The sequence below is a fragment of the Tetrao urogallus genome (assembly GCF_951394365.1).
Source record: "Tetrao urogallus genome assembly, chromosome: 1".
Classification (NCBI taxonomy): Eukaryota; Metazoa; Chordata; class Aves; order Galliformes; family Phasianidae; genus Tetrao; species Tetrao urogallus.
This window is the reverse complement of record NC_136813.1, coordinates 179,737,389-179,761,509: the sequence shown is the minus strand read 5'-3', so window position 1 is coordinate 179,761,509 and position 24,121 is coordinate 179,737,389. Positions and strand designations below refer to the sequence as shown.

The 24,121-nt window shown below is 37.7% G+C and overlaps 1 protein-coding gene across 1 annotated transcript in view; it reads left to right on the top strand.

The window, feature by feature from the left end:
• Window positions 1-23,790, top strand: part of PRKAR2B (protein kinase cAMP-dependent type II regulatory subunit beta) — a gene marked incomplete at both ends in the record, with an annotated part of 79,842 nt that extends 56,052 nt beyond the window's left edge. Inside the window, 9 exon segments of the mRNA XM_079549500.1 lie at window positions 6,437-6,489; window positions 7,601-7,684; window positions 17,911-18,017; window positions 18,871-19,024; window positions 19,787-19,888; window positions 20,435-20,509; window positions 21,860-21,925; window positions 22,061-22,205; window positions 23,657-23,790. Of these exon segments, the coding sequence (XP_079405626.1) occupies window positions 6,437-6,489; window positions 7,601-7,684; window positions 17,911-18,017; window positions 18,871-19,024; window positions 19,787-19,888; window positions 20,435-20,509; window positions 21,860-21,925; window positions 22,061-22,205; window positions 23,657-23,790 (920 nt within the window).
• Window positions 23,791-24,121: the final 331 nt, after the last annotated feature.

Genomic DNA, 24,121 nt, shown 5'->3' with positions numbered 1-24,121 from the left:
ATCTGGAAGACTTGGAGGGAGTTTATTCAAATTTTTGTTTTTTACATGTGAAGAAATCTCAAAAATACTTGTGTCTCTATCATTACTAGAGTTGTTTTTTTTTTTCTTTCTGAGCATGTATACTTTTATTCCAGTTTGGATAGCATTTGTAATGTAAGTACTCTCTGTATAACATACTATTAACACAGAATCACAGTGTATCTGCCACTGTGCATATTAATTCACCTAACTGTGCCTAGATGAAGTTTCAGTTTAGTAACCATCAGATGTAGTATCATGGGCAACAGTAGCTCCAGTGATCATTCCAGATTAGTTTACATTTAAGGAAAGTGTAGCTCCTTGAAATAGTTTCAGGGCTCTGCACCAATGGCTGATCTGAGCCAGCTGACATTACCTTACTGTGTGCTGTGTGGAACCAGGTAAGATTTACTGTGCAGTCCTTTCACTGTGTAAAAAAAAAATGAACTACTGTGGGAAATCATGTCAGAAACTTTGATAGAGTTCCAGCAGTATTTGCAAACCAGTATGGAAGTAACATCTGCCATACAAGGAAGCTCTGCACCGTGTTTCTGCTCTGTGTTTGGCGAATGAAGAGAACATCCTGATGAACTGGGAAAAAAAAAAAAAAATCCCACCCTGCAGATAAGTTAGCAACTTCCACATGGCTAAACCTGTAAGGTGACATTCCTGCTGCATGAGGGGATGCGGCATTACTATTACAGTTGGGGATGTTTGTGGGAAGTGGGGCAATGATGCCTTACCTGTGCAAAGGCAAGAGATGGTCTGTTTTCGCACTGCAGCCTGGTGATCACGCTGACAAAACTGTGATCTTGACTCAGCCTGAACGGGAATAAGAAATATTTTCATAGTCTTATTTATTTATTTACTTACTTATTGTAACATGCTTTATTGCTAACGGTTCCTATGCTTTGGAAAGACTCCACTCATTCATTGTTTTTTATGCCATGTTTTGACTATAATACATATGACCTTTCCTTCATTTCATTATTGATAGTTTCTTATTTCCTGAAACATCAAGAGAATAAATAGAGCACGTGTAACTTTTTCTTTTTTTGTGATCTTACAATTGCTAACTATATGTTAATTCTCATTTTAGAATTCGTTCATATCTAAACTGACTTTACTTCTGGTGCTGCTTGAGTTACAAAAGATTGCCTCTTCTTCCTGGCAAAGCAATCCATCTAGATTTGTGTGCAGTGTTCAGTGCGTGTGTATTCTGATAATGCACTGCTGTCTGATAATACAGATTTATATACTTTGTGCTGATGTATTTGGCCTTGTTTGTGTCCATCTTGATGGTTTATATGTGAAATGTAAGCTTCTACTGAAAAAACTGAATAAAAATAGTTTCACTTTGTTGAGCTTAGCTGCCAATGGAGGAATATTTACAGTGTTTGTATCTCTGTTTTTAAAGCTGTACTTATGCACAGGATGAAATAGGTCCGTAAGCACTGTATTAGGACTGCTTTTTGAGCAACAGTGTACAATACTAAATTCAGCAGTGACATGAAGCAAAACGTGGCAGGGCATTTGATCATGATAAAGTCAGCACATACTGTGTACTCTTGGGAGAGTGGAATGAGCTGGGGAGGTAGAAAAAAGAAGCTCCAAACACCAGCAGTGGAGTGGCTCAGAATAATTATGTCTGTGATGCCAGTCAGGCCTTAGTCAGAAGAGCTGGAGGCCAAAGGCTGTCTCCCTGGAATACACAAAAAGAAAAGGCTCTGGGGAGACCTCATTGCAGCCTTCGAGTACTTAAAGGGAGCTTATAAACAAGATTGAGAGTGACTTTTGTATGAGTGCCTTTGTCTGATAGTGATAGGACAAGGGGGAATGGTTTTAAACTAGAAGATAAAAGATTTAGGTTAGATGTTAGGAGGAAATGCTTTACTCAGAGGGCAGTGAGGCCCTGGCACAGCTGCCCATAGAGCTGTGGGTGCCCCATCCCTGCAGGCGCTCAGGGCCGGGTTGGATGGGGCCCTGGGCAGCTGAGCTGGTAGGGGGCAGCCAGCCCAGGGCAGGGGTTGGAGCTGGTGGGCTTTAAGGTCCCTTCCAACCCAAGCCATTCTGTGATTATACGATTCTCTGAGTAAAGACTTACTGTTGCATGAGCAACCATCAGATGACGGATTTGTTTTCTAAAGAATACAAACTAAATGGAAAAGTGCAGAAGTAAGTCTAGTAGCTTGCTGTAAATAACAGGATTCATCTTAAGAGGGATAGAGTTCACCTCAGCCTATTAGTCAGAGTTGTAATTTCTCTTGTCTTAATCTGGACACATAACACAGGTCAGACTAATAGCTTTGTAAAAGTTTTGGCTTCTCTCCATTGGCTGTAATTGGAACCCAGATGACTTCTGCAGATGTGGATGTCTACAGTATAAACATCTTCTTTAGTTCTGGGTGTTTTATGTCATTGTGATTTTAATGGCCCAAACCCCATTGCTCATGTCATGAAGTTCATTGGACCTAATGTCAAAAACCGTATTTCAGGAACAAAAATAAAATGTATCAAGTTTTTCCATGAGACATCTAGTGATGACATTCAGAAATTAATATGTTACTGGACTACAAAGCTTTTAAGACAGGCTACTGAAATAAGAATGGAGAAGAGGAAATTCTGCATTTGAAGCTGCAGACCCACAGCATTTATATGATCTGTAAGTTGTGACCCAAATGAAAAATGCATCTGTAATCGTGGCAAAAAGACAAGCCAGTGTAAAATAAGCAGAGATCTACAGCCAGAAGGGAAGTTTCTCATGACAGATGATGAGAATAAGTCATTTTAAAATTGGGGAAGATGGGCACTAACCAGGAGAAACTACAACTGTTAGAGATACATATTGCACATATTCAGTGATAAAGCAGAAATATTTAATTAAGGTACCTGCTGATAATTGTGCGACTGAGTTTCTCAAGTAGAGACAAGTGAATTCAGAGCAGAGACACCAGATGACACAGAAAACTGCACGTACATTCTCTCTTTCTGTGCTGATCCTGCTTGAGGCAATGTGAAAGGGAATGTGAAAAGGACTGTGAAAGGGCCAAGGGTGAAGCTAAACTCAGTTCCTTTTGTGTGATCTGGAGGACTGTTACATCTTCAGCCACATTCCCTAAGACCTGTTGATTCTGTTGTAACAGCATAAGTCCTTGTAAACTAAACTCCCGCTTTGCTTAATTTTTTTGTGCAAAGGTTTCATTGGAGGTAAGGACTGGTTGTCACTTTTGCTCAGGTTGAGGCTGTTTATTCACCCAGCAGCATGCTGCCACATGCATTTGTTGGATCCCATGTACACGGGCTCGCCTTACAGCGCAGAGGCTGATACCAGTTGAAACAAAGTAATGATTTACATTGTGATGGGTTATGATGCTTACTTTGCATGTTATTATTGTTGCTATTTAAATTAAAATCCCTAAAGTTTATTTCAGACAACACATAAATACCGTATTTCCATAAAAATGTTGGTAGGGACATTTTGTATATGTAGAGGTAAAGTATTGTACTTGTTCAAGATATCTCAAACTTCCTTTTGTGGGCATTTGTAGTTCTTTGGAGCCAAATTCAGTTCCTAGTAAAGTTGGTGGAAATCTTTTGGTCAGTTCCAGAGGGATTTGAGGGATTTTGATCAAGTTTGTTTTTGAAGCTGCCAAGTTTTAGAAAGCTGATGTTTTAAGATTTGCCAAGTGCCTAATACAGGGAGGTAGTGAGAGTCAAGGCTTCCTTTGGGACTCTGCATAAATGTGCAGTAGTACAGTGAAGTCATCTTAATTGGATGGGGAAATGGGAAATTCACTGGGTCTATCTGGTGCCTACTTTAGAATGTGTTGGTAGAATAATATGGGAAATAAGGGGAGTAATCAAGAGGATCTGGAACCTTAATCCATGTGGAGCAGTGCAACAAAGCTAGCAGAACAGGTGTGGAGAGAAAACGGGAGAGGAAGTGCGGTGCACTTTGGATGAAACTTTGAGTCACAGAAAAGCCATTGAAGGAGAACTATTCCGTTTGATACCAACTGGAAGGGAGAAAATGTTCTAGAATAGAGAAAAGCTAATGTGAGTGAGAATTGCTGAAAGATGGCAGAGCTCCCTATTTATTAACAGTAAGAGGTAGGCAGAAAGAATTGGAGCAGCAGGGTCAAAAGGGGTAAAATGGGACAGTAGGCATCACTTGCAGAAAAGGGATCTGGAGAAAAGATAAGGGGAATTGGTTGTTCCTCAGAGAAACTATATAAAGGGAACAAATGCAAATTGTGACAGCACAGAAGGAGGATAAAAGAAAAGTAAAATAAATATGTCTAAATTATAACTTTATTATTTATATCAAGCACAGGAAGGAACTGTGTAGAAAATTAAAACCAATTTGAGTTGTTAAAAATGAGTATAAAAGAATGGCAAAAGATACAGAGACAAAGATCAAAGAAACCAAGGCCAAAAAAAAAAAAAAAAAAGTGATTCAGTTACAAGAACAAACATTAGGAATAACAGAAGTTTTTCTAGAAGTACTTTACCGCTAAGAGGATATTCTAGGAAAGGGTTGTTCTACTTAACACATTACGTCAATCTTCACTAGTGGCATTAAGAGTGTATGGAAAACTCAGCCTAGAAAAGAAAAAGGATGAATTATAGAGTGTTTAATAAGTTAGGTGTTTGCAGGCTAGCTGTGCTTGAGCAGTGCTGTACTTGGAAATGAAAGAAGCTGGAAAAGTCAATCTCAGCCCTGTTAGCAATCCACATGGGGAAGCTGAAGAAGATAAATGAAAGAAAGAGAATTTGATCATTAAAATGGAGTAGTGGCTTCTCTGCCTAAAGGAAGAGAGCTGTCAGAGGTCCATGGGTCATTCTTGTTCTCAAAGAAATGATGGACAAATAAACCTTTTGGGAGTACCTGGAGAAAAGGGGATAAACAGCAATGGGCACGGATTTGTTGGAACTACTTAATGTAAAATAACAAGAGAGCATAACTTTTGAATAAAAGAAAGCAGCAGATTCCTACATTTTCAGCTTAAGAAGCTTAAATAGTGTCTTGCAAGACCCTCCTATAAACAAGGTAGGGAATAATGTGCTGTGTGTTAATATAAATTGCATGGGATGACCACAAAACCGCTTGGAGAAGGGCAATACCAAGCAGCTACTGCTGTTTCAGGCTCAGATAACTGTTCCATCAGCATTTGTTTTAAATACTGTTCTGTTTTTTCAGTGATAATCTAGGTTATGTATGAGTATGTTTAGTAGATTTACTGTTGTCACAAAGTTGAGAATGGATTGGAATAAAGCTGGAGATTAGAATTCACAACGAGCTTAGCACATTGCAGGAATGGTTTGGGGAATATGGTGGTACTTACTAAATGCGTGGTACTACTCTTAGGCAGAATAGCCATATACAGGACAGCTGGTGAAGCAGTGATTTTGGAAAATCATATGCAAGTCATGAAAATTACATGAGTAGACGTAATCAAGTTGCTATGAAAAAGGTGTGGGTGGATGAAAATACATATAGCCTGCAAAATGTCAGTGCAATATTTCATCTGATGTGCTGATCAGCAGCTCAGCACCGTGCAGCTGCTCGCTCCTCTCCCCAGGTGGGATGGGGAGAGAATCAGGTAGGCAAAATGGTGAGAACCTACCAAACTGTAGGTAAAGCAAAAGCTGCACACACAAGTAAATCAGAATAAGAAATTGATTTGCTGCTTCCCATCAGCAGGCAGACATTCAGCCACTTTCAGGAGAGCAGAGCTCATCACGTGTGATAGCTTTTAGGGAAAACATACACCATCACTCCAGACATCCCCATTCCTCCTTCTTCACCCCTGCTTTCATTGCTGAGCATGGCACCATAAGCTGTGGGGCATTTCTTTGGTCAGTTTGGACCAGCTGTCCTCGTGCTGTCCTCTCCCAGCCCCCTGTGCCCCCCCGGCTCCTTGCTGGCAGGGCAGCACAGGAAGCTGAAGCATCCTTGGGTGGCGCTGCTCAACAACAACTGAAACATTGGGGTGTTATCACCACTGTTTTCATCTCAAATCCAAGCAAAGCATACAAACCTCCGCAAAGAAAATTTACTTATCCCAGCCAAAACCGTCACAACTCAGTATTGTGTAAGAGAGGGAGAAATTTTCAACTGTATCAAAAAACCTTGTATTTACACAGGCAATGGGAAAGATCTGGTCTCTGTATCTAGCTGTGAAGTATCTTGGAGATCTTTCAAAGCACAAAAAACATGACCAAAATTAATGTAAAAGTACCCTTTTCGACCAGCAGTTTAGTGATGACCTGCCATGGACTCTTACCAGCAGTATCTCCTGTGATTCTCTGTGGAGTGTGTCACGTTGCTGCGTATGGCATGCAGTGGTTGTGAATGTAATTCTTGTGAAACAATATTTTACTTTCAATTAAGACTATACTTTTTTTTTTATTTCAGTGTGTGCAGAAGCTTACAATCCCGATGAAGAAGAGGACGATGCAGAAACCAGGGTATTTAATGCTTTATTGATTTTTTTTTTTCAGTTCTGAGGTATTACATTCAGAAAGAAAATTTAGGACTGATAATATACATTATGTAACTAGCATTACCATTCCTTTTCAGAACCATAATTATTGTAATGTTCTTTAATAATTCGTGAGCTTTTCATGTTAGAGGAACACTTAAAAATTCTCTGTAATAGTTACCTGTGTAGGACACAGTTAAATATCATTCTAAATGACTGTACCCATGATCCACAGTCTGTTATGGAAACATTTGTGTGCAGTTACATTTGCTTAGATAATTTCTGCTCTTAAAAGTACTTACTTAGCCTCCTTATAATCTTGCAGTATTTTAATCAGTATTCTAGTATTTAGGTAAGGCATAAAAAAGATGAACTGTAAAATCACTAAGATTTTCATATGTAGAATGCAATAGCTAATGAAATAGATTTATTTCTTTTACTTAGGTCACCTTTAAAGGCACTTACTCAGTTTTTAATATAAAATAGCATGTGTGACTTTTAAAGACTGGCTTATATTTTTGTATTGAACCTAATTTCTGTCTAATTAAGGCATTGAAAAAGTTTATAATAAAAATATAAGTTAAACCAATGACTGATAGTCCTATTAACCAAACACTGGTAATTTAGTGAATTTCTGTCTCTCTCAAATGATGTGAAGTCTGTTGTTTACTCATTAAACTACTTGTATAAATTTACCACAGAGATTATTTTGCAAAATATTCTTTAGGAAGTAGTTGTGGCAAATAGATAAATGTATCAGTGGTGTTTCTTTACAGAATATGTGTGCTTAGGGAGCAGCAGAGTAATGTTTAAACAGAAACTACTAAAATAAAGGTATCCAGAATGGCTTGTGAAAATGTACTGGATTCTACAAAAGCTGAAAGTCTTGGCAGCTTAAATACAGACAGGCATCATTTGCTCGTGCTGTGGTGATACAGTGCTGTTTCTATTTATTCAAATCCTGAAGGTTTTGAAGGGAAAATGTTATGAAGCATGAAAAAACACTGTATAAAATACTTAGGTGAATTAACTCAGCCCTTCAACTATTTGCTGCTGTATGATAATCACTTTAAAGGTTTTTCTGTTTTATCTCTCAGATTATTCACCCTAAAACAGACGATCAAAGAAACAGGCTGCAGGAGGCTTGCAAGGACATTCTTCTTTTTAAGAACCTAGATCCGGTAAGAGCATCTTTACAATCAACACAATTTAGAAGTGTTGATGAGAATTAATTCTCTTGAAATTTTGAATAGAAGCTTGCAGATTGGACTTCATAAGCTCTTATGTTTGCTTTCTTGACCATTCCATAAACTCCAGAAGTGCCATTTTTTGTAACTGTTGTCACTTATAAAATATATTTCTTGGAGTACATTAATATGAATGTATTGATGTGATTGTGCTGTTATTTATTTATTTATTTATTTATTTATTCACATCATTTATGGAGGGTCATCTGTTACTTGGAACCTTTGAATTGCTTATACTAGTTACTTTTTATCTTCCAGAAGCCTGCTGAGTACCTCATGAAAACCTAAACTTACCCCCAGAGCCTACATTCTAACTATAGCTGTAACTGAACAAGCAACTTGAGAAGCAGAAGGAGAGGGAAGGACAATAGCAAGACATTTAAATCATTATTTTACTTAGTATAGATAACGTAAAACACTACAGATATTCTTTGCAAATTATTTCCTTCTGTTGTCCATAAAACCAATTATGGGCTTTTTGGAAAACTGAAATGCAGTGAATGAGTGATCTGGATCAGACAGAGGTGGTAATCCTACAAAAGTGCACGGGGTTGTTCAAGGCAAAGTTGTGTGCATCAATCAGAAGGTACATGCTGAGGTTGGGGTGACTCACAGCACAGCAAATGCTTTCTTGGGAAGATTGATTCAGTGCTTTCAGGAGGGGGAAGGAGTAATTATGTAGAGTTTTAAGCACGAGAACAAAAAGTTTTAAGTTTAATTCAAGAGAGAGAGAGAGCTAATGGAAAGACCAGCCTGCAACTCTATTGGGAAGTCAAGGGCTATTACAGAAAATGCAGTTTGATTCATGCTGCGAGTTTCCAGCTCCTGCTTTTGTCAGCACAAAAGTGGTGCTCTGACCCAGGGCACTCCTTCCACAGAGGCCCTGGGGAGCAGCAGGCCACAGAACCTTCCAGGGATTTGCAAAACCTTGGAGGCAGAGCTGGAGGAGAGTGCAGAGTCTCAACATAGGGAAATCATATGTGTGCATTCTTGGGATGCTGGGGAACTGACACAGGATCGCTTAGCTCCCTTGTGCTGTATGTTTAATTGGAACTTGTTCCACTATACTGGTTTGTGTTAAAGTCACCCAAACATTTGTCCCTCACACTACTTAATTACTTTTTTGTGTGACTTCGGGGACTCAGAGAGGTTTGATGGCATCTGCACTGGATGTGGAATTGCTTTATTTATATGTTCCTTGTTAGTGCCGTGTCCTTTTGTAATACTGTGTATTACACAGCATTGAACTACTCCAGCTGGGGCACTTTATATGATTTTGTGAAGAGTTCTGAGGGATCACCACCCCTGTTGGTGGAAGTATTCTAACAACTGCATTGCTGTGATGTGTTTTCTTTTTCCTTCTGAATCAGTTACTCGTGACTGTTAGGATTTCCCACAGTCACTTCCACATATTTGGCACAACGCCTCCCTTGTGAGGCTCTGCCTTCAAGTCTGTTCCTGGGATCTCCCAAGTCTTTTCTTGTTCACCTGCCTTTGTTTAGGATTATGTCCTGTGGATTATGAATGCTTTCTTGTAGATTAAATCCTTCACAGTGTTCTAGAAAGCAAAATAATGTATTTTTTGTAAAGATGTTTATATTATAACTGTATTCATAAAGAACATTGGAAAGCTACTGAGCTCTGAAGATTGCAAGAGTAGTAAAACACGGCCTTCCTCAGTCTGGCTTGCCACCAGCGCCCAGATCTGTAGTCCCATGGAAATTCCCCCACTCCTCCTGCTTGCTCTGCTCCTGGACAGTGACTTAAGAGCTCTGTGACCATAGTTGCAACAGTTTATATTTTCTTACCCGGATTCTTCCTCACCTCTGCCTCTCTCCCTGACAACTTAAGTTCATGTGATGCCAGCTGATGAAATTACTCCCTGGCATACTAGTAAAAAAAAACCCTCGTTAATCTTAGCTGCTAAAGCTACCGTTTCTGGAACAAGAATCAAGCTGTGTGTAGATGGTGTGTCTTCTACTCCCACTGTTTCCTTCTTGCATTGCACTTCAGCTTCTTCCTGCTGTAGTTCTGTGTATGAAAAATGTTGTTGCAGAAGTCAGTGAGTAGAATGGGAAAGAGAATGTAAAGTGCTTAATGGCTTTTCCCCGATGGCCCTTTAGCAAGGTGTCAAACACATTCTTAGATAGCATACCACTCTGAAATGCAGTGTAGCAGCATGTCCTCAAGCACGATCAGAATGGCATTCAGTGATGATGCTAAATGCAGTTCACATTTTGCTAACTTTATCCTACCATAACACACTGTATTTTAATGTGAATGAAAGGATAAGATAAGGGTATCATAAAAGCAAAAGGAGAAACTGCAGTAGTTAGGAGGTGACTTACAGTACTGCTCAGCATTTTAATTAAAGAGCCTATTTGAAAAGGCAAGAGGCTTCACTAAAAGTAAAAAACAGCCACTTGAATGTGAGACAAAATGACAGAGAGGAGAAAAATGTAACCTTCAGGCTTTGAGACAATTTAGGACATTCCAAACACATACCGCTGTCGTGAGCCAGCATTTATTTGGTAGCAGTTTTTAAATATTAGATAGGTAAGCCTATGCAGAAGTATTTATAAATATTGATATTTTGTATAAAGGCTCTAATGAAAAAGCAGCCTAGTATAAAGATACATTAGGCTCCAATACTATTCACTAAGTAGCACTACTTTAAAATCCAACTCCTGTAAAATTCCCTGTGATGTTGTTTGATTTATCTCAGATCTTGTCATGGGTTGCTAAGGATGTGACTGATCAATTAATGTCAGTTCAACAATATACTCCTGAGTTAATTCCATTAAATAATAAACACTTTAAAAAACATTTTAAAATGTTAAAATACTAACTTTTTTTCACCTTTCTGATAGTTGCTCACTTCCCATCTGTTTTGAGGTCGCTCACTGTCAGTTTTAGCTAGTGTGTAACAGTACTGGAAAAGTTACTGGAAGAGAAATATGGAATGAAATGTGTGTGCAACAAAATGAGGAAAAGAGGTTTTGCAGAGCTCTTCAGCTTCTTGTTAGAGGGCTGGATCAGGAAAGAATCAAGAGAAAGTCCAGAACTATGCAGGTGAATGCAGAACTGTGTTGATGAACAAACTAAAGTGTGTGCCCAAGGCATATTCCCACACCCTCTCCTTCTTTCTACAGATACTGGAGGTTACTGGCAGTGGAATCAGAAGCTGAATGCTTCTTTCTATCAAGGTGCTTTTTTCATCCTCCTTGAATCATGCCCTCTTTTTCTTCCTTCTCATTTTGTCTAAGCCAACAAGGAGTAAACAAGATGACCAGATGCCTTGAGCCGTTACTAAGGATGAATCCCAAGTTGCTATTACTAAGTTTTGTTTTTGTGCATGCTACCCAACAGCTGTTCTATCACTGAGAGGAAGAGCAGCAGCAGCAGCAGGAGCTGTCTAGATGACACTTCTAGCAGTTACACTTTTGGTTTTGTCTTTTAAGAGGAAATTTTGCTGAGGCAGATTAATAGCAAGTTATGTGTTTTGTCTGCTACGGGCTACACATGGCCCACAGAGTAGCAGTTAAAAAAAAAAAAAGAACACACAAAAAAACAAGTGATGAACCAACTTATTGTCAAAGTAACTAGGAGGCTAAAGGGACTGGTGCCATCAAAGTTGTGCTGCACCCTAGCACTTAAAGTTCAAGTCCTTTCTTTAGCAAAAATCCATAAACAGTTTTAGATCTGTTCTGTTTCAGGGAAATTTTATTTTGGAGATCATTGCCCTGCTAATGCCTGTAGTGAATATTTCAAATAAGATTTGACCTTTTTCTAAAAGGTAATGAATTATACATATTCTCTACAATTGTACAAGAGCAGTGTCCAGGCATATTGCCACTCATTCACCTGGGGAATTATTATAAAAGAGTACAGATATTGATTAATCAATTATAATTGATTAATTCAACGGAAGATGAAAGAAAGCATAAGGCAGCCATGTTATATGAATAGTGGACTCTTCTGCTCATGGCAAAAGCCTTAATTGAAGTGAGCTACCAACAGAAGGTTCTCATAATGCTTTTGCTTTCTTAATTTTTTTTTTTTGCTTTGAAAAATTGGGACTACAGATGGTAGAACAATTAATGCAAATACATATATGAATATATGAATGAGAGAGCCCAGAATGCATGAACATGTTAATACTCTGCTTTCCTAGATTGCGTAAAACTCTTCACAAACTAATGGATTCCCAAACATAGAATGGTTCATAGAATGAACTCAATTCTCCTTTCTTCTCTAAGACAAAATTCATATTGACATCATATCTGGTAAATGGGGATACTCTTCACCTGGCCTGTATTCAGTTAATGAACATTTTACAGAAGAACTGCCCAAAGGAAGGTGTCTTCATCTTAAAAACTTACAATGTGCTTGCAGTCCAGTATTATTTCTGTTACAGAGCCTGGCTTGAAGGGCATGTGTGGTATGTCAGAGACGGAACATTAACAATATATAACTGTGCAGAAGAATTTTTGAGGAAAATACTGATTAATACTCAAAAGTATTGATCATACATCTAAATATTAATTAGATTATTTGATAGTGAAGAAATAAGGGCTTTTTGATGAGTTTACAAGTGGATATCACACAAGGGAGCTAAACATTTTGAGTTGGATCGATAGCACTGGAAGCATTAAGATCACAGTTCCATGGGAGTATATGTACATGGTTTTTGCACTGAAGAGCAAACACTGGGTGCTGGAGACATGAATTCTGCGATTTACTCTTCATCTTCAAGATCCTGACTTATTGATTTGTAATTTTTTTTCTTCCTGTGATTTTCCTTCCTATACTTGGCTGACTTTTTTTGTCTCGTTTTTTTCCCCTCCCTGTTCTAGTACTGTGTCTGCTTCATAGTACTTTGCTGAACATTAATTAATTGATACTGGGGGTGGGGTCCTAAGTGGCAATGCTCATGCCATTGCAACCGTGTTGGGAATGAACCAGGCCAACCAGAAGAGCAACAAATTTGCCTCAGCTGCCTCCCATGACAGGAGCCACAAGACCAGCCACCTCAAGGGTGTGTATATCTATGAGGGATCCTCTTGCATTCCCCCAGGGAAACCTGCATCTTCTCCGATGTGCCTGAATCAGTGCTGTGTGCATGGGGGAACAAAGATGAAGAATTAGAGATCTGTGTGTGGTCTCAGGGCTGTGATCTCATTGCAGTCATGGAGACATGGTTGAGACAGCTCGCACGACTGGAATGCTGTCATGGATGGGTATGTACTTTAAGACAGACCAGTGAGGCCGACTTGGTGAAGTTGTTCCTTATGTTAGAGATAGAACTGAACTGTACTGAGCTCTGCTTAGGGGTGAATTGTGAAGAGCGTATTTGTGAGCGCTGAGGGGAAGGTAAACGTGATTGACACAGTTGTGGGTGTTTATTACAGGCTGACTAATCAGGAGGAAGAAGTTGATGAGGCCTACAGACAGCTGAAAGTAGCCTTATGGACACAAGCACACGTTTTCATGGAGAACTTCAACTTGTAAATGATTTTAGTATGCACATTAGGATATGAAATGATAATACATCAGGCTTGCACGCTTTTTTTTTACATGGATATCATGATAAGCCTACATTCATTAAGGTACTTGGTATCTAAATTTCACGCAGTAAAATAATTCTTAATCTGAGAGATTCCTAAAACCTCTGTTTAGGTGCTCTGCTGTGCACTCGCACCTTGATAACTATCAGAGGTGTTTTTGACATTAAAGTTCTGCTTCTATGCTAGAGTTTCATGTGGCCACCATGGGATAAAGTGGAAGAGGAGGGCAACTACTTTTTGTCGTAAGGGTACTGTTTAGAGTATGTGCACACATGAAGAGAGCATCTGGCTTCTACTAAAGTGTTGCTGAGGAGCTCCTGTCTAATTTCCACTGAGGACAGAGGGCTCTCTGGAGCACAGCAAAGAGGACAAAGTAGCGGAGACGTTATAGCTGAGGTGCTTTGTGCAGACGGAAGCTTGAAGGGGCCTGAAAAAAAGTGCATGAGAGGCTATGGAAATACTAAAGTTAGTGTAGTAACAGTGATGATGAGGCCCAGTGAGTGCTCTACAGCATCAGCTGGACCAGCCAGCTGTGTGACATAAGAGGTTTCAAGCCAGATCCAGAGGTGGGATACAGCCGTCCGGGTCTCAGGCTCCTGAGAGTGTCTGATGTCTCTCCTGAAGGCTGAGGGGCATCACCAATGTGCTGTGCTCAGTGCTGAGCTGCCAGGTGAAGGAGCCATAGAAGGACGTGCAGCAGGCAGGAGACATTGTGAGATGCTGAAATAATACGTAAGTAAATATCTGTTTAAGCGTAAGTGAAGGCCTTTTTACCCATGAGGATGGACAAATGCTGAACCAGGTTGCTCAGAGAGGTTGTGGAGTTAATTTATATGTTTTGGGATGAAAGAACTAAGAATACCTGCTCACTGTTTTTCACTACTTAGTCACAGAACATGCTTTTCAGATTAAATGTTTAGTATTTTGAACACTTTAATTACAGGGAAAATGTCATTTGATTGACTAGAAAGATAGATTTTGTTTGTCAGGAAATTAGAAAGGATGCCAACAGGCAGAGTTTGACTGATTGCAGTAGGCTGTTTTAGGCTGTTTTACTCTTAAAATTTTACATTCTTGTCACCTTTCTTCAGTTCTATAATCAGTAACAATAGATCTGGGGACATTCAGTGATCCTTAAGCCAAGCAGTGTATTATCACTATACATGGATGTACGACTTAACTCTTACACCTCAGTCTCCTGCTAACCCCACAAAACCAGGCAAGTAAGCAGGGTGGTTTTGTCTAGACTCTTTCCTGGAAAGAAGTCCTGGCTTGTCCGCTCCTTCAAACCGTGACCAGGGCTTATCAGGAGGAACAATAGTTAGCACAAGCCCAGACTGTTCCAGCTGGGCTGACAGTTTTGCCAAGAGCAGAATAGCCTGGACATTACCATACCAGTGCCTGAGCACATCCCATGGTCCTGGTGAGTTGTGCTTCATAGTTGGCTCTGATTCTGATTTATCTAAACATGCAGAAGAACTTCCTCATTTAAGCTGGTACTAAACCAGGATAGGGGCAGTCTTGGTCTGAATAAGAGAGAAAACTGCACTATCTCCACTTTAGATTGTAGGAGAGGATGTATCATGCTGGCTGATGCTGGTGAGCGAACCAATGATCCTTCGTTTTCCTGTTTCCCAGTGATAAAAGACCTAAAGGAACAGTATGGAGCTGCATGAGGGGAGGCTTTGGCTGGGTGTTAGGTAAAGGTTCTTCACCCTTTGCCAGTGGTTAGGCACTGGAACAGGCTCCCCAGGACAGTGGTCATAGCACCAAGCTGACAGATCAAAATACATTTGGACAACACTCTATTGAATTTTTGGGTGGTTTGAATTTTGGGTGGTCCTGTGTGGAGCCAGGAGTTGGAATTGGTGATCCATGTGGTTCCCTTACAGCTTGGGATATTCTGTGATTCTAAATCCTCAACTGAAATCAAAGTTGCTTCAGACAGTAACTGCAGTTTGTTTATTTCACTTATCTAGTAACTTATTTTGTGAAATCACACTCTGTCATAAAGTCCAGTTGTTAGACATTTTGTCAGGAATGCGTAACTACACTCCAAAAAAGAAAAAAAAAAAAAAAAGAAAAGAAATCTTTATAAAGAAAATCTTGCTACACAAATATAGTTTATACTGTGAATGTGTCTTTCAGAAAATCTGATTTCTTACTCAGCCTCTTCATACTTAAAGAAATTAAAGGATTTTTTGCTGTCCAATAAAATCTAAGCTGCTTTGATGGCAACAACCCAAGATTACCACGATTTTCTAAAAGATTCCTTTTTTGATATTTGCATGCTTCATTAAGAATGTAAGAAAAAAAAAAATCCATTGCTGCTATTAATCAGAATATGTAAATAAATGTTATATATGTAATCAAATTTCAAATAACTTGAACTTCAGTTTTGGCAATTCTTATTTGTAGAGAAAATTGTTCTTAAGAATAAAGAGCTGGTAACTGTTACTCGTGAAAAAGCTGTGTTAAGATAATGAAACTCTAGCAAAAGTCATGGATTTCATGACATCCATGTTCAATAGTTCAGTTTCCCTATAAATTTTATTTCTATTAGAATTGCATCATTTTAATAAAGTATCATTCTAGCAGTGGGGATTACCAGATTGCCACAGCATTACACAGATCTGCAAACAGTGATATAAAAAAATTCTTCCTGGTTTCATTTTATAAGCATTTTTCAAACCCAAACTGCTTTCAGATTGTGCCACTTTACAAAATACTGGAATTAATTTTGCATATGATAGCAGATCTACTTTTTAATTTTGAAATTACCCATCTTTATCCTTTCAGAGCAACTACAGAGAGCACTAGTAAATTGAGCCTCATTTTGGCAGGGAAACAAGAGGATTCACGTAGAAGCAGGCTAAGCAAGCAGGTTTTATAATTCTCATGGTGACATCAAGAGCCACGTGCCTGGGTTGGCTATTGCAGTCTGCTCTATCATTATGTTGTGTGGAAAGTTTTGGAAAGAGGACCACTCGTCTTTCAGTTGGTTGCAGTTTATTCAGAAAGTTAAAATACATGTGTCATGCTTCAGAAGATAACAGTATATCGTTTTCAGTGTCTCCCAGTGGTGTGCGCACGCATACGCTTTTCTCCTAAATTGAATTATTAGCTATTCATTTATGAATGGATAGTTATATGACCTTTATTTTTTGCAAATACGTACCTGCCTATAACAAAAAAAAAGTACTAAAACAAGACGTAGAGGATTCCCTGCTGGCCTAGGTAGGCTGCATTATGTCCTTTTGTACTTTCCCATGATATGTACTGAGGATGGATGCTGTGCATCTGTTGCTTTTCTGTGTCCACACATGATAAATTAATTCTGTAAAGTAAAATTGTATTTGTCTGCTTTCATTTTTAAATAGGATCTGATAACACCAGCTTGATATTTTTAAAAGGTTTGCATAAGTGAAGAAATTCAATAAATTGAAGATGGAATTCATTCACCTAACTTTATCTGTCTACAAATTAAGTATCATTTAGTTGGAGTAGCCCTCTATCAGCAGGAAGAAAGCAATCTCTAGAGAATTATTCTGAGATATGTGGTATGGTTATCTCTGCCCATGGGCTGCAGAAGGACTCTTACAGGACTGGGTTAGCTGGTTTTGTTCAGAAAGGTAATTGTCATTTTGCAGTGGTTGGGAATGCTATGAATTGAACCATTCAAAAAATGCCTGAGGATGTAAATACTGTTGTGGTTTTCAGTAGTTTCACTTTTTATTCCAATGTTATACATACTTGGTAAGCTTGAAAAAGTCATTGAGAATTTTGTGCTTGTTCTCAGCGTTTTAAGTATATTTCTGAATAAACTGGAAATAAAACTTCAATTATTAAGTTATCTTTTTAGGATTTGTATCAATTCACAAAAGAGCTGTGTTTGTTGCTTTTTAATGTAAATAATTAATTAGGTTTCAGGAGGTCTACAACAAGCAAAGCAAACAGTATGATTAGTTATTAGTTTTTTGTTTTATAATTCAAAAGTTGACATTTTGTTATTCTGTTAATTTTTCCCTCCAGGCATTCATATTCCATTCAGTTTAATAAAGTATTTTTATAACCATGTGTACGTTCCTATTTCCCAGTAAGCCTAGCGTTTACTAAAGCAAAGCACTACAGACCATTATGGTTACTTCTGTCCCAGCATCATGCAGATGTGATGTAATTCAGATTTTCAAAGTACTTGCAGCCATTTTGATGCGATAAAATATTTCTGAATACAAAACCAGGTAAGTGTGTTGTTTGCAATGAGGCACACAACTATATAATTGATGAAATTAGTGAAGGCTAGCTTGAAACTCTATTTTTTGAATGCTTATGAGTAATTTTTATTGCAATCAAGATCTGTTTTGTCATTAGTAGTACAAGAAGGGAAGTTGGGATCGGAACACTGACAGAGAAAAAACTATTAGTAGGAAGTAGAATCTGTCTTTCTGGTTTACCCATGCATCTCTGCAGCGTAAACATTTTAATGTCTCTAAGCAATTTATGCATATTTGAGAGGTGGAGCTGTTAATCTGAAGAGTAAGATTTTGAAAGCAGATGATAATTTCTTGTCTTTGACTGTGTTCTTTTAAACAGGAACAGATGTCTCAGGTGTTGGACGCGATGTTTGAAAAGCTGGTTGAAGGAGGGGAACATGTCATTGATCAAGGAGATGATGGTGACAACTTCTATGTCATTGATAGGTGAATGGCTGTGTCTTGTAGCACTGAGTATTATGGGAAAGTCCTCTGAGAAAAATCTATTTCTCAATGTGCTTGCACTTGATTCTTACTCATTTGTGTGGAAGAAAGAAAATAGAAACATGAGAACTGACGCAGTTGTGTCTGAGACTTGGAGAGCAGTTTTTGGAAATCATTTACACGATTTATCAACATGTACTGTACAGATACAAAGTGATGGCTTAGCATCAGTGAGCATGGCTGTGTCACGTTCTGTAAGATACCATATTTTACTGCTTTCTGAAAACAAAAAAGTAATAGTTGAGCGAATAGACGGGGGGAAGAAATCCGCATGATGTTAGATAATTACATGATCTCTTTATTTCATAATCTTATGTTGCTTTTCATGCACATTCGTTGGATGTGGAATTCATCTAATTATTACCTTACAAATTACAATTTTGAAGTATTTTAGATGTTAAATTGTGTTATTTCATAACATAATATGCTACATTTGTACATAGTATAGTTAAAATAAAATTAATAAACATGTATACTACTAGTTCATTTTTAATAAATACAATTTTGGCAATCAATAGATCACTGTAAATCCAGTCTGTTTTTACAGAGAATTACTGTCAAAACTGACAACCTTATCCTTCACTTTGGAGAGGAACTACTTTTGTTATTTATTGAATAATTATTGAAGTGATGGAGTTGTCCTCAGCAAGGGGGACAGGTTAATACAGTTTAAGCAAGTGGAATATGTATTTAAAATGCTTTATTTTTGGGACTCATGGTATAAAAATAGAGTGAGAGTGCTTAGCAAAGAACAGGACTAGATTCTACTCACTTTATTTATATATTTTATTAACAGAGGGACATACGATATTTATGTAAAATGTGATGGTGTTGGGAGGTGTGTTGGCACCTATGACAACCGAGGAAGTTTTGGTGAGCTGGCCTTAATGTACAACACACCCAGAGCAGCTACAATTATAGCTACCTCTCCTGGTGCCATCTGGGGTTTGGTAAGTGAAATGCTGACGTTAATGTATTATTCATTTGTTTTAAATGTATGATATAAATGGCACTGATATGCTATAACAGTTTAAAAAAAAGTAGAATTATTATTTTAGAAAATTTAATATTAACAATTCTGAGAACTCTTAGCACTTTTTTAGCAGAAACTGCAGGAAAAAAACGGATACACAAGAAAGCACTGAGTTTAAAAAAAAAAAAAAAAAAAAAAAAGTTATTTTACTATTCTTTATTGTTAATTTCCCAAATTGCAAAATGAATGCTGTTGATTTCAGAGAAGAATTCAAATATGAGCTTATTTATCAATGTTACATTATTTAGATCTTCCACAACAGCAGTAGAATTTACCAAAACAGTAAAACTGGATTAGCTGTTCTTAAGACTTTCATATCAATTTATTGGCTGATCCCAAGGTAGAGATAGCTGTTGTTCACATCCCTCAGTGCTCATCATGTAGCCAGCCTGTTAAGCAAATCTGGCCGTAAGTAAACTCTGTATGTATGTTCTGCCGAAGGGCAGAGAAGCTTTTCACAATGTGAATGAGATTAAGATCAGAAGCTTAATTTTTAGGAGCTCATGATTGACCCCTAGAGGAATTTTGCTTTCTCCAACTGACTCTAGATAGCTAGCATTATAGCTAAACTGAGTTACTTCAACTAGGTAATACGAACATCTTCAGCTACTTCTAAAGAACGTTCTACCATGTATGTGTTTTCTGTTGCTAAACTCTCTTCTTCTCTTTGTGTTTACAGGACAGGGTAACATTCCGAAGAATCATTGTAAAAAACAATGCCAAAAAGAGAAGAATGTATGAAAATTTTATTGAGTCGTTGCCATTCCTTAAATCTTTAGAAGTAAGCTTTCTATTGCATTATTTTAATGGCTGCATCAGAGGTACTTGGTAAAATTCTTAAAATTTGGATTTAGTGTACTACTTTAGAAAAATATCATAGTTTCTATCTTTTAAATTTGAAGGATAAAGAACCATTGTCAATATAGTATTTAAAATTTTGGTGGCTTTTTTTGTTTCTTTTACTTTCATTTTCTTGAGCTTAATTTTTCTTGATAATAGTAAAATTAAATGATTACTTAGGGAATTTCAAAATATCTTCATTTAACAGTTACATTTGTACATGTTTGCTTTTCTGAAATAACTTTGGAAGAAGTGGATGTAAGACATCCAAAATGGAACCTCTGTCAACACTTCCACCTCTGAAGACTATACTACTATAACCTCAGAAATGCTATTCAGCAGCTCTTTCTTTCTTTAGCGATTATCAAAGCAGGAGACTAAAGATATGCTATCCGATGTAAAGATTCATGGAAAGAAGTATAAATGGGCTTTCTAAATATAATATGGTAATGTTAATCTTTGTTATGTTTTTCTTTTTTAAATGAAGGTATCTGAGCGTTTGAAAGTGGTTGATGTGATTGGCACCAAAGTATACAAGGATGGTGAACAAATCATTGCTCAGGTACACCTGTTTATTTTGTTTTAGTTTTTCTCTTCCAATAAGTAACGATTACCATAATATTTATAAATGATACTTGATTTTAAACTATATTCCGTTATCAAAACAAAAACAGTGAACCTGGAGGAGTGATACTGTTTCAGAAGCTAATTTTTTACTTACTCTGAAAATCTTTACTTTACTCTGAAAAAGTTCCCTTTCTGTTGGTGTGAATAAACAAGTCAACATTTTTAATATATTTAGCAATTCAAACTATATTATCAAATGATAGTTTAGACTAATGAGCACTGGAGACCTACCTTGCTTTTCTTGTATATGCTCTCAGGCATAGGGTTAAATTGTTAGGTAGTTTTGTGTGGAGCCAGGAGTCAGAAATTTGGATTCTTTTAGATCTCTCCCAGGTTGGGGTATTCTGTGGTTCTGTGATCTGGGAAGCTCTTTGGAATAGGCAACTGAGATTGTCTTGCCCAAAATTATTTACTGTATATCAGATACAGCCCTTGGAGGCTTTTGTATATGGGAAACTGTAAGAGAAATCATTAAGAAAGAATGCAGAGGTGGAGAAACAGGAGTAAGGATCCTATCATCTTCCATATTTGTTTTTTTCCCTGCTTTTTGTATAAGCTATGTCTTTTCATGAAAAGTATTTGCTGTCAGTTCTCTATAGGTGTTCTGTTTTGTGCCTTAAAAGAGTATTTCACTTTAAAAGTGGTTTCTTTGGCAGTGATATCAAAAAGGGAAACTTCAAGGCACTGGCTGCCAATATTTTAATGTTACAAGAGCTGCTGCAAAAGTAATGCCTCATATTTTATTATGTTGGTGGTATGGCAGTAAGGTGGTATGGCCTTCTCCTATCATTCTCATACATTTTGCTGCCTTGAGACAGATGGCAACAGAGGGCCACTCTGACAAAATGGCATCTGATACGAAAGAGCATGTGTAGCACTCCTAATTTTGGCTGGATTGTCCAGCCCACACCCACTGTATATTCTGGATTTGGCACCTTCTGATTTCAATCTATTCAGGCCAATGAAAGATGACTGCACAGGCAGCATTTTCCTAGCATTTTCCAGCACCATCAGAGCAGCTGTGAAACGATGGATCACCATTACTGGTGCAGATCTTTATGACCATATCATGCAGGTTCTTATACATCACTGGTAAAAATGCATAGCTAATGGTGAAAAATAGTGTTTTGTAGCTGAGAATTTGCTCCATCAAAATAGTTCTTATGATCTTTGTTGTGGTTTCCGTGGAAATAAATAGAGGCGTTACTTTCACCCTGGTTATGTAGTGTGAAATTAAAATGGAATTCCACATTTCCTTTACCCACTTTGTTTTTTTCTTCTACAGGGCGACATGGCTGATTCTTTCTTCATTGTGGAGTCTGGGGAAGTAAGGATTATAATGACAAGGAAGGTAAAACATCCCTAAAACACATTTTTATTTAATCTTGATTTATTCTAAACATTACTATTATTGTTGTCAGTTTTGCTTATACAAGTGAGTTCAGCAAATATTGTTCTCAGTTTTTCTTTTTACTTGATGTTTTAGGGTAAACCAGATGTAGAGGTAGAAGAGAATGGAGCAGTTGAAATAGCTCGATGCTCAAGAGGACAGTATTTTGGAGAACTTGCTCTTGTAACTAACAAACCACGAGCTGCTTCTGCGTTTGCTCTTGGCACTGTCAAGTGTTTAGGTACTGCTCAATAATACTTTGTATCTAATATAACAATTATATAATTTGCTGGATTGTTTTAACTTTGAACTCTGTCTTTCTCCAGAATATAAGGTTTAATTACATTTACCCAAATGAGGCTTCTTGATCACGTCACATTTTACTATGTATTTCTATTTATTTTAGCTACATGCAAAAATTATAATGATTAACTGGTATTGAAAACAAATTTGTGACTTTTCTGTGATTATGTAGAAGTAAAATTGCTTCAAGACTGTGCAGATAATATTGCTGCAAACCTTTTGTAGCTATTAGAAAAATCTGTCCAACACTGCAGCTAGCTAAAGAATTTCTTTTCCCTCTTTTCCCATTATTCTGACTATTACCCATAAAATAACTTTGTGGTAAGTCTTCTGTCCCATTTTATCACCATGACTGAAGCTTTAACAAATTCTTTCACCAGCTGCTAATTTAATCATTCTATCACACTGTCGTTTGCTTATAGACAACCTCTTCTGACTCATTCCTTTTCATGGTCATAATGTTTAATTTCTACATACCCACATCTAGTTATGGGAAAACGGAAAACATGGTTTTGGCTTTCTTGAAGGATGGCTTGATTACCAAGCCAGTAAACAAAAAGTTTATTTCTAATTTATAAAGCTATTGTTTTTTTAAATCCATATCTCTAAACTCACACAGATGAGCAGGCAGTAGGAGTAAAAACTGTAGAAAGATAAGAATGAGAAGCAGTGAGGAAGAAGACTGTCTTCATCCAGTACTGGTGATTCATCTCTGGCACTTCTGAATAGCAGAGATCTGAACATTTCTCAGGAGCCAGGGGGCTGCAGGATGAAGGTTGGAAGCTGTCTGAAATGTGAAGTTTCCTCCCTGGCCTGTTGGCTAGAAATACAGTGGATAATGCCATGTGATCAGTGAAGGGAAACATTCTGGTTGGATAGAGAACACTGATGTAACATGGATTGCTATTTCCAACTTCTTGTATGTTTGCTAGGAGGTAAATATCTATTCATTTCCACTGTGAGTGGAAACAGGTAAAAACAGCAAGAAAATAAGCCAAGCTAGACCCCAGATATAGCCAACAACATCAAGAATGGATGTGTTTTATTTGAAATTCCACGGCTCTTAATACTGCATTCTGCAGAGGAATCCAGGCCCTTCCAGAGTTCTTGTGGAGCTCTTGAATCACATAAATCTTAATTTGAAGATATTTCATAAGTAAGAAGCCTAGCAAAGGCTAGTATTTATGAAGGTTCATGACAGCAGTGTATTGGTGAATATTTTCTTAGCTAAGGTAAGTGGCTCTCTTCTGTGTAAACAGTGTATACCTCAGTAGAATCTTTCTAGTTACCGTTTAAAATTTTCCTTTGGAATGCCATAAACACTAAGATTGGTGCCTGCCTCTGATGAGTGCATTACATTCTTTCTCTTTCTCTTTCCTTTTATCTTAGTTATGGACGTGCAGGCATTTGAAAGGCTTTTGGGACCTTGTATGGAAATTCTGAAAAGAAACATTGCAAACTATGAAGAGCAGCTGGTTGCTCTGTTTGGAACAAACATGGACATTGCTGACACCAGTGCATGAACTAAACGTTGGAGCAGCAGGATCAGTTATGAGAACATAGCACAGTAGTGGTTAGTCCACTGAGAAATTGTCTCTCTTCCTATAGATGCCAAGCATTTTCTGTGATTTTAGGAGCGCATTTTGGGGTGGTTCTTTAGTTTTTGGGTTTTTTTTTTTTTTTTTTGGACTTATTACAGTGGAAGTACTAGTAAACAAAATAGAAATTCAATGACTTGGGGACTTGGTTTTTTAAAGTGCTTAGCTGTAATGGTTCCACCTGAAATTAAGAAGACCTGTGGGACCACAGCACCTTTGAAAATCAAGTCCTTTAGTACAACATTTCTTTAAAGAG